The sequence below is a fragment of the Conger conger genome, chromosome 11, assembly GCF_963514075.1.
Source record: "Conger conger chromosome 11, fConCon1.1, whole genome shotgun sequence".
In the NCBI taxonomy this organism is placed as follows: Eukaryota; Metazoa; Chordata; class Actinopteri; order Anguilliformes; family Congridae; genus Conger; species Conger conger.
Genome location: NC_083770.1, coordinates 12,490,356 through 12,501,121, shown reverse-complemented (window position 1 = coordinate 12,501,121; position 10,766 = coordinate 12,490,356). Strand labels below are relative to the sequence as shown.

At 45.7% G+C, this 10,766-nt stretch overlaps 1 protein-coding gene across 1 annotated transcript; it reads left to right on the top strand.

The window, feature by feature from the left end:
• The first annotated feature begins 826 nt into the window (after positions 1-826).
• Positions 827-10,184, top strand: znf131 (zinc finger protein 131). The gene is made up of 8 exons (XM_061260582.1): positions 827-963; positions 1,468-1,643; positions 2,954-3,092; positions 4,861-4,962; positions 5,172-5,316; positions 6,665-7,338; positions 8,746-8,876; positions 9,585-10,184. The coding sequence occupies exons 3-8, from the start codon at positions 2,969-2,971 to the stop codon at positions 10,182-10,184; spliced, it is 1,776 nt and encodes a 591-aa protein (XP_061116566.1). The 5' UTR covers positions 827-963; positions 1,468-1,643; positions 2,954-2,968.
• Positions 10,185-10,766: the final 582 nt, after the last annotated feature.

The following is a 10,766-nucleotide window of genomic DNA, read 5'->3' as shown; positions in this document are numbered from 1 at the left end:
AAATGAATGTCAGAGTAAGGTGACCCTATATAAGAGCTGTCACTGACGTCAGCCAAAATGCAACAAAGATAACGCGACTATTCTGGGCACCTTCATCATATGAGAATAAGAAAAAATAATAGTAACCATGGTGATAGATCAAGTAGAGAGTTTGTCCTCGCAGAAGAACTGTACAATCAACGGAACTCTTCCCGGTTGTAAATTATCTTTATTTACATTAAATCACATTCAAACACGCTCAAGATTACCCACCTTATGCTACAATGATATCTTGTTTATGCAATAAAAAATAACATACATTACACGGGTGGGATCCAGTTCAGAGATGGCTAACCCAGATCCGGCACTAAATTGATTAATTTAGCAGTAAACTCGTTAACTCGGCTCTCCTGCTTTTTAAATCATAAGTTAGCGCTCTCAAACTCGTTGCCATTGAGCGCCGTGTGTATCCAGGTTTTTATTCCTAACGATTAATGCTGCCTTAATTGAGTACAATTGCTCATTCAGCCATAGTCTATGCATTTGGCTGCATTAAAATACGCACAGAATATAAGCAACAGTTCTTATTTAGACAACACAAATAACACATTTCACTTTATATACATTATACGCAAACTTTCTGCAAATAATTTCACCAACTATACAAGACCTGAGGCTGGAATAACACCAGCATGCACACAGCACTAAGTTTGAGACCAGTGGTCGAAGTGGTTGTTGTCAGGTGAAAACGAAAGCAGCAGATTCCGTGGCCCCCCAGGAGCAGGGCTGGCTACCTCTGCTGCTTCCCATTTTAAAGTTGACGTTATACTTGCTAATGCTAGCTGACTGAGGTGGTGCTCGATTGATTTAAATTTCTCCATGACGAAATCGAAAGTCAGGCGTACTGTCCACTATAATCGTGTTACGAATAGATTTACAGTAGCTAGAACTAGTTATTTTAAGCAGCTCTAACGTCTTGGTAAGGTTAGTACTAAACAAAACATACATAGCTACACTACAGTAGCTAGCCTAACTAAGATTAAAATGAACAAGCTGATTTCTTCAGTTCTTCGCTTCTTAGCATTATTTCACTTCCATGTCTTCAAGTCATCACGGACAAAGAAAATGGGACATTATTTCAGACTACGGCTATGTTACTTGTTTTCAGACGTTTCGCAGTTAGTTGGATAGCTAGCTACCTAGCTGCTGCGCACAGAACTGTAAAGCTAGCCACAGAAAGTAATTTCCGGGATATTGACCAAAGTGATCAGAGCGGCTATTTTCACAATAAAAGTATCATTGACGTTTTCCTATAAGTAACTGCTTTGTAGTAGAACCAAAAAACTGTATCTGTACATATAATTCTGAAAGTATAGTATTATTTGGTTAACACATTTGCAAGGCTTCATAAATAAATATCATAATTTGGTCAGCAAAATGCTATATTGCACACGATGGGCGCTCCCATTTTGGGTTGTTCCGTTACAGTTGCCCGGCAACGTTACCAATCAGCGTCGCTGCCACCGCATGAGGCTGCTGGGAAACTGAGGCCAGAACAGAAAGCGACCGCCCTTTTTTGAGAGACGGGTGAAGAACAGCGGAGGGAGAGCTGGGGGAGAGTCAGACTGAAAACAACTGCAAAAAGCAGCGGAACCTTGCCTGAGGTGGGCTTATCGATGTGTTAAGCAAATTGTTTTTAGTCGAGAGTCGTTTATTTAATAATATGTCGGATAAAAAAGTGGATTTTAATGCGCGGTTTGATGACGTAATGGCGATGGTCGTACAAGAAATGGCGAGAGCGCCTACAGGCCTGTTGCTAAATTATCCACGTTGCGTTTCCTTAAACGACCCCTCTTCCACCATAACCCGCACAATGCATTTACAGATATGTTTTTGTTGCTTCCCATGTGCACGTTTTTAACTACTGTTTTTCAAATTGTATAATTTCACAGTTGTGAAAATTGGCGAAAGGCCTTCCGCTGCTAATCTTGCTAGCGCGTTGTTGCAGTCCGATTCCTGATACGTTATTGGCTCATTTCATAATACATAATGGTTCTCTCCGGTGTGCGATTGGACATTTTACAGTCGCGTCTGTCAGTTGACAGGTGTTCACTGTGTTCAGTTGGATGATCGCGGTGATTGGCGTGGTCTTTTCGTTGCTCTTATTGGGCATCTTCTGCTTTTGCATAGCGGGGAAATGTTTTTGATTACTGTAAAATAAAATCTTTAAAACATGTTCCTGCATGCTGATGATATTTGATTCACCAAGAAACGCTCTCTGGCTTAATATGCCATTAGATTTCACGAACAGCAAAAAACGAACGGCAAAATATGTCCAATGCAAATTAACTGGCTTGGGAAAATATTCCCCCTACACATTGATGACATTAGATTACTAGCTAGCAGTCAGCTGTACCAAGATGACTTAATTCTAAGCAGTTGGCTTCCCCGTTAACTTGCTGTTGTGCAGAATTTACCTGCATGGACAGTATGCAATGTTGGGTTGGGCGTTAAGTTAGCCATCGTCCGCTTTGTTATGATGAACAATCAGGTATATCAGTTAACGTTAAAAAGTCCGATGGTTAGGTACAATTCATGTCGATAATTATTATCTATATCCATTCGTGTTTCTACTATATTTTACGTCTCTCTGGAAAACAGTCATCTGCTAAATGAATGCAGTGCAGTGTGATATGTCTGCTAACGTCACCTAATTTCGTAGACATGACTCTTGACAGAGTCCTGGAGATTGGGTTCTGTAAAATATTCTATCCCCTGTAATTGGACATTATGCATTTCATCATATCATAATTTGCAGATCACCGTGATCGACAACGTGTTTTAACATTAGCTTAATGTAGACTTAGAGAATAGAATAGAGATAGCGTATAAAAAGTACATTCTGTGCTAGTGTCCTGCTACAATCAAACTACCTCTTTACTTTTTAAAAATGACTTTTTTGGTTTATTTCAAGGGGAGGGGCTGAACCATGTCTGATGAAGATGTCATTGACTGTGGGAGCGAGTTTCCGGCCCACTACAAGGTCATGCTCGACAAACTAAACGAGCAGAGACAGCTGGACCAGTTCACGGACATCACTCTCATTGTGGACGGTAAAACCGGCATAATTTATTACCAATGAGATAGCTGTCACTCAGCTATTAATAACGGCTGTGTATGTACTGTATATGCTTATGTGCGAGCGTGTAGTTTTATTTTACGTTAGCAATGTGGATGAGATTTTTGGCTCCCGGAGGCTGGAAACTTTTCAGGGAGCTCTGCAGTTCATTGTCGCCCTGTTAAACTGTGTTATCCTGTCAGTGAATGGAGCTACATTCTCTGTCGTTCGAGTCATTGTAAGCTGTAGCATCATTGAAGGGTTTTATTTTTTGTATCTGTCCTCACTTGCTTCCTTGTTTGAATGATGGGAAATTGGCGACAGACATCATGGTATTGGATGAGAGTGACACCATCTCTGTGTTCTTTAATCTGAGTCTGGTACCTACTGGTGGATGTCACCTTCATGCACTAAAATAGCCAGCGAATACAGAACGTTCTCACAAACGCCCCCCCCAAACTGGTCACATATTTGAGCTACATAACCGAAATGGTGATATTAAAGAATACATGAATGATGAATGTGAGGTCTTGTTTAATGTAATACAGCAGTGTTTGCATTGAATAAATTCACCCATTCTGTTTGGCCCCTTATAAATGTGAACTCAGTCTGCAGTACCTTAAATCCGCCACCAGATGGGTATCTCCGTAATTTTTTGCACATTGTCACAGAGATCTGCGCATAACGTGAAGTCACAACACAAATGCCCGCATAAACTTGCATGATTAGATGCAGAGGGAATGGCTGTACATTGAACTAAAGTTCCTTTGATTTAAGTGATATTATGGGCTTGGTTCGCACAGAGAGATAAAGTTTACTCCTGGATTACATTGGGTTTCGTATATAATTTCGGGATAATCTCCATTCAAAATAGAATTTATTCTAGGACTAGGCTTAATCTTTATTCATTTAGCAGTCAAGGCATAGTGCATAGGTGCTTGTCCTGAAAGCTGTGTCAAGTTATAAGCGTGCGCACAGAACAGGATGTGGAAATAAATAACCACAGAGCATAAACCAGTCTGTGAACATGTGGTTTCGTGAGTTCCGTATTTTGGCTTGCTGCACGCTTCAGTGTTATAAAAGTCCAGATCAATTCATCACCCTTTTAGACATCATGACGGATTTTAATGAGATTTGGCTTTCTGATTTAGCCTTCTAAGAAACCCCTGGAACCGAAATTAAACTTGTCTCGGATTGTCCCCATTACTGTAGGTCGTAAAGAAGTGGTCATCATAAAATATATCACTTTATCAGCTCTGTCTTTTAGATAGAGATATAAGTTCACCCCAAAATGAAAGGCAACAGATGTATGGGTGATTATAATCTTGAAATCTGATTTGTGAAGAAAAAAGAAACACATGCTAAAATGGATTCAATTTTTACCTAATTTGTCAATAAAAATATGTCCAATTGTTTCTTTCACCTGGCAATTTGGCATTCAGAACATTACATTACATTATTGGCATTTGGCAGACGCTCTTATCCAGAGCGATAAGCATGATTTGAATAGCTCAGAGCTTCACATTTGTGGGTTATTGTTATTCTACTCATAGTAATGCAAATATGGTTTGCTACGCAGTACAGCAACATTGTAAGGAATCTGTGATTTAAAAGAAAAAAAAAAAATGTGTGAAACTACTTCAGATAAGTAATGATATCTCGGCAATGACTCAAATATCCAAGAGCAAATTTTCTGGAGATGGTGTTGACATGATAACCTGAAGTTGGTGTTGGGTTAAAATTGTGTGTATTCTTGTCTACAGGTCACCAGTTCAGGGCCCATAAAGCTGTGCTTGCTGCCTGCAGCCAGTTCTTTCACAAGTTCTTCCAGGACTTCAAGATGGAGCCCCTAGTGGAGATTGAAGGTATCACGCTTTAGTTTTGAGATCACCCAAACGTTTCATCTGCAAAGTTATATTTATAGTTATGGAGGCTGAAAGAAGGATGTATTGGCTCTATATGAATAAATACTAATCATTGAGTTAATAAGAACCTGCAACCTGGATTTTGTTTCTTGTCTGATAGTTTGATGGACATTGGGTTCTCTCTCTTACTGACACGCTTTTTTTGGCAGGGGTGAGTAACTCAGCGTTCCGGCACCTGATGGAGTTCACCTACACCGCCAGGCTAGCAGTGAACGGGCAGGAGGAGGTTAGCGATGTGTGGAAGGCAGCCGAGTACCTGCAGATGCAGGAAGCTATCAAAGCCCTCAACAACAGGTACGCTAATGCTAGGATGTTACTAAAGCTATCAAAGCCATCAACAACAGGTACGCTAATGCTAGGATGTTACTAAAGCTATCAAAGCCATCAACAACAGGTACACTAATGCTAGGATGTTACAAAGCTATCAAAGCCCTCGACAACAGGTACGCTAATGCTAGGATGTTACTAAAGCTATCAAAGCCATCAACAACAGGTACGCTAATGCTAGGATGTTACTAAAGCTATCAAAGCCATCAACAACAGGTACACTAATGCTAGGATGTTACAAAGCTATCAAAGCCCTCGACAACAGGTACGCTAATGCTAGGATGTTACTAAAGCTATCAAAGCCCTCGACAACAGGTACGCTAATGCTAGGATGTTACAAAGCTATCAAAGCCCTCGACAACAGGTACGCTAATGCTAGGATGTTACTAAAGCTATCAAAGCCATTAACAACAGGTACGTTAATGCTAGGATGTTTCTAAAGCTATCAAAGCCCTCGACAACAGGTACGTTAATGCTAGGATGTTACTAAAGCTATCAAAGCCCTCTACAACAGTTACGCTAATGCTAGCATGTTTCTAAAGCTATCAAAGCCATTAACAACAGGTACGTTAATGCTAGGATGTTACTAAAGCTATCTGCACTATAAAGCTATCGAAGTCCTCAACAACATGTAAGCTAATGCTAGGATGTTTCTAAAGCTATCAAAGCCCTTAACAACAGGTACGTTAATGCTGGGTTGTTACTAAAGCTATCTGCACTATAAAGCTATCAAAGTCCTCAACAACATGTAAGCTAATGCTCCCATGCTATAAAGCTATCAAAGCCCTCAACAACAGGTATGCTAATGCTCACATGCTGTAAAGTTATCAAAGCCCTCAACAAGTATGCTAATGGTACTGATCTAAGAGGCTGTCAGCTTTCATCAACTGGTACACTAATGCTACCATGCTAAAAGTCGATCAAAGCTCTCAACAACAGGTACGCTAAGGCTACCTGTGCTACAGGGCTATTGAAACTGTCAACAACATGTCCACTAATGCTACTGCACTACAAAGCTATCAAAGCCCTCAACAAAAGGTATGCTAATGCCGCCTGCAGCACTAGGCACTTTTCTAGTTTTTTTGTGCTTTTTTTTTTGAGGTGTTGCTAAAGTGCTTAGCCGAAATCCAACAGGTAACCCGTCATCGCCACTGAAGATTCATTGAGCAGCTCCGTATGAATCCTATTCCCGTAAAGACAGAAAAGCCCAAATATGAAGTTGTTGATGAACTAATGAATAAACCCAAAAATCAGGCATTGAGAGTGTTACATGCAATACAGATTGCAAGTGACAAGCCTTTCCTTTCCCCCCCAGTAACAAGTCCACAGTGTACAGCAGCCCGGCCAAGGGCAAGGCAAAGAAGCGTAAGATCGCCGAGACGTCCAACGTGATCACGGAGTCCCTTCCCTCGGTGGACACGGAGCCCGTGGAGATCGAGGTGGAGATCGCCGAGGGCCCCATGGAGGTGGAGGAGAGCGGCCTGGAGGAGGTGGTGGAGGCGGCCCGGAACGCCCGCGCGGGCGGCGACTCCTCCGACGACTCCGCCCTGGCCCTGCTGGCCGACATCACCAGCAAGTACCAGCAGGGGGAGCCGGCGCTGCACGTGGTGAAGAAGACGGGGCCCGCCGACCTGCAGGAGCCCTCCAAGGCGCTGGAGAGCATCGAGGTGGTGGAGGTGCAGATCTCGCAGCTGGACAACATGTTTCGCTGTGACAAGTGCGAGCGCTCCTTCAAGCTGTTCTACCACCTGAAGCAGCACCTGCGCTCCCACGCGGCCGGGGCGGGCGACCGGCCGCACGTGTGCCGGCACTGCGACAAGGCCTACGCGCGCGAGGGCGCCCTCAAGCAGCACCTCACCAGCTACCACTACGACGCCGAGGAGCAGTCGCGCCGCCAGCGGCCGCAGAAGAGGCTGCACGTGTGCGAGTACTGCGACAAGCAGTTCGACCACTTCGGCCACTTCAAGGAGCACCTGCGCAAACACACCGGTGAGTGTGTGTGTGTGTGTGTGTGTGTGTGTGTCTGTCTGTCTGTCTGTCTGTCTGTCTGTCTGTCTGTCTGTGTTTGTCTGTCTGTCTGTCTGTCTGTCTGTCTGTGTGTCTGTGTGTCTGTGTGTGTGTGTGTGTGTGTGTCCATGCAAGTGTGTGTGTGTGTGTGTGTGTGTGTGTGTGTGTGTCTGTCCATGCAAGTGTGTGTGTGTCTGTGTCTGTCTGTGCGTGTGTGTGTGTGTGTGTGTGTGTGTGTATCCATGCCAGGGTGTGTGTGTCTGTCTCTGTCTGTGCGTGTGTGTGTGTGTGTGTGTGTATCCATGCCAGGGTGTGTGTGTGTGTGTGTGTGTGTCTGTGTCTGTCTGTGCTTGTGTGTGTGTGTATGTGTGTGTCGCTGCAACAATAGTCGCCACAGGCTCCAGTATTAAAGCTGTTTGTGAGTGTTTGTTGTGCAGCTGTTTGTGAGGGTTTGTGTTGTATGTGCAGCTGATTGTCAGTGTTTGTGTTGTATGTGCAGCTGATTGTCAGTGTTTGTGTTGTATGTGCAGCTGATTGTCAGTGTTTGTGTTGTATGTGCGGATGGTTGTCAGTGCTTGTGTGTGCGGATGGTTGTCAGTGTTTGTGTTGTATGTGCAGCTGATTGTCAGTGTGCTGTATGTGCAGCTGATTGTCAGTGTGCTGTATGTGCAGCTGATTGTCAGTGTTTGTGTAGTATGTGTGGATGGTTGTCAGTGTTCGTGTTGTATGTGCAGCTGGTTGTCAGTGTTTGTGCTGTATGTGCGGCTGGTTGTCAGTGTTTGTGCTGTATGTGCAGCTGATTGTCAGTGTGCTGTATGTGCAGCTGATTGTCAGTGTTTGTGTTGTATGTGCGGATGGTTGTCAGTGTTCGTGTTGTATTTGCAGCTGGTTGTCAGTGTTTGTGCTGTATGTGCAGATGGTTGTCAGTGTTTGTGTTGTATGTGCGGATGGTTGTCAGTGTTCGTGTTGTATGTGCAGCTGATTGTCAGTGTTTGTGTTGTATGTGCAGATGGTTGTCAGTGTTTGTGTTGTATGTGCGGATGGTTGTCAGTGCTTGTGTGTGCGGATGGTTGTCAGTGTTTGTGTTGTATGTGCAGCTGATTGTCAGTGTGTTGTATGTGCAGCTAATTGTCAGTGTGTTGTATGTGCAGCTGGTTGTCAGTGTTTGTGCTGTATGTGCGGCTGGTTGTCAGTGTTTGTGCTGTATGTGCAGCTGATTGTCAGTGTGCTGTATGTGCAGCTGATTGTCAGTGTTTGTGTTCTATGTGCGGATGGTTGTCAGTGTTCGTGTTGTATGTGCAGATGGTTGTCAGTGTTTGTGTGGTATGTGCAGCTGGTTGTCAGTGTTTGTGCTGTATGTGCAGCTGATTGTCAGTGTTTGTTCTGCAGGTGAGAAGCCCTTCGAGTGCCCTGACTGCCACGAGCGATTCGCCAGGAACAGCACGCTCAAGTGCCACATGGCCGCCTGCCAGAACGGCTGCGGGGCCAAGAAGGGCCGCAAGAAGCTGTACGAGTGTCAGGTACGACAACACCTGTGTGCAGCAGTACCAGTACAACAACACCTGTGTGCAGCAGTACCAGTACAACAACACCTGTGTGCAGCAGTACCAGTACGACAACACCTGTGTGCAGCAGTACCAGTACAACAACACCTGTGTGCACCAGTACCAGTACAACAACACCTGTGTGCACCAGTACCAGTACAACAACACCTGTGTGCACCAGTACCAGTACAACAACACCTGTGTGCACCAGTACCAGTACAACAACACCTGTGTGCAGCAGTACCAGTACAACAACACCTGTGTGCGCCAGTACATCCCCTCCGTACGGCTCTGTCTGAAGTCACAGCAGATTTGTTGTAGTTCTTTTCATGCTGTACAGGGACAGAGATGGATCTTTTCTTCATTTGATTACTCACCCTTTTTATTTAAACACTTTGGCCAGTCTTGGCCAGTCAAGATTTTCCAGTTATCAGGTGTTACATCATCAACACAGACAAGTGAGCCAGGCCCAAACCATATTTCACAGATGAGGGGGGTGCTTTCGATGTTGTGCAGATCCTTTTGGCCTCTTTGCTCTTGCCATCACTCTGTCTCCTCTGTCCACAAGGCTCTGCAGGAATCAAACTCAGACCCTGAAAAACTACAGAATATAAAGCCTTCCATTGTCGTTCAACCAATAATCAGTAAAATCAAGCGGTCACATTCTCTCCCCCCTTCCCCCAGGTGTGCAGCAGCGTGTTTAACAGCTGGGACCAGTTCAAGGACCACCTGGTGACGCACACGGGGGAGAAGCCCAACCACTGCACGCTGTGCGACGTGTGGTTCACGCAGCCCCGCGACCTCCGGCAGCACCTGCGGGACCTGCACGGCATCCCGGACAAGACCCCGCCCGCCGAGGAGGTGGTCATCACCGAGGCCGAGCCCGTCCCCGTCGCCCACGGCGACCCGGCGGGGGAGGAGGAGGTGGTGGTGGAGGAGGAAGACGAGGAGGCGCTGCTCCAGGACGGCATTCGGGTGGAGCACGTGACCTTGGAGCCCGTCCCGCTGGAGGGCGGGGAGGTGGTGGGGGTGGTGGAGGGCGAGGCGGTGGTGGTGCAGGTCGGCGGGGAGGTGGAGGTGGAGGTGGGGCCGGGGCGGCCGCAGGGGGCGGGGGAGGGGCTGGACTTCTCCCGGGAGGCGGGGACTGACGGAGGGCCGCGGCTGGAGATCAGGGTGGAGCAGGCCGCGGGCGAGGAGGCGGTGCCGGACTGCGGGGGTCAGCTGGAGGAGCAGGTGGAGGTGCAGGTGGAGGAGGGGGGTGTGGTTCAGGGGGTGGAGGTATGAGCCCCCCCTCCCCCCCCCCCCTCCCCTCTCAGGCCCCTGGACACTTGCGTGCAGAGGTGAGGTTTTTTTCCCACAAACACATTTCAGAATTTTTATTTATAGAGAAAGAAATTAAACTGAGTCCGGCTTTCTCCTGTTCTGCCCATACCCCCACGCCCTCCCCACAATTTTAAACAGCTTTACTGACCAAATACCGCCAAACGCACCCCCATTTTATCTTTTTTAAAGCTAACCGTACTTGTCTGCGAAGAATTGCAGTCTGGTTGCTGGAAGATAGACCGGGTTGTTTTTTTCTTTTTGGCCAACGTCTTGTGGGGGTTGTTGCTGTGGCGGATTTTCGGGATGGGAAGGAATGTTCCATCTTCATTCATTTCGGAGCTCGAGGCTTCCTCCTCAGGAAGTCCTGGGGGTCACGTGACAGAACTGCAGCTCGAGATGCCATGCGCAAAAAATGCAATGCCGCCAATTCCCTCAGCTTGTGAAAAAAAAACGTTTCTGATTTGTTTTTTTGTTACGTTTTTTTTAGTTAGAAAAAAAATGTAGAATCGTTGTATATTGTATAGTTTTAATATGTTTTTTTTT

Bases quoted from the DNA above. Each gene is read 5' to 3' on its own strand.
- znf131 (XM_061260582.1), top strand. From the start codon at position 2,969: ATGTCTGATGAAGATGTCATTGACTGTGGGAGCGAGTTTCCGGCCCAC. The intron at 3,093-4,860 runs GTAAAACCGGCA...TCTTGTCTACAG, and splicing joins CATCACTCTCATTGTGGACG to GTCACCAGTTCAGGGCCCAT. The intron at 8,877-9,584 runs GTACGACAACAC...CCCTTCCCCCAG, and splicing joins AGAAGCTGTACGAGTGTCAG to GTGTGCAGCAGCGTGTTTAA.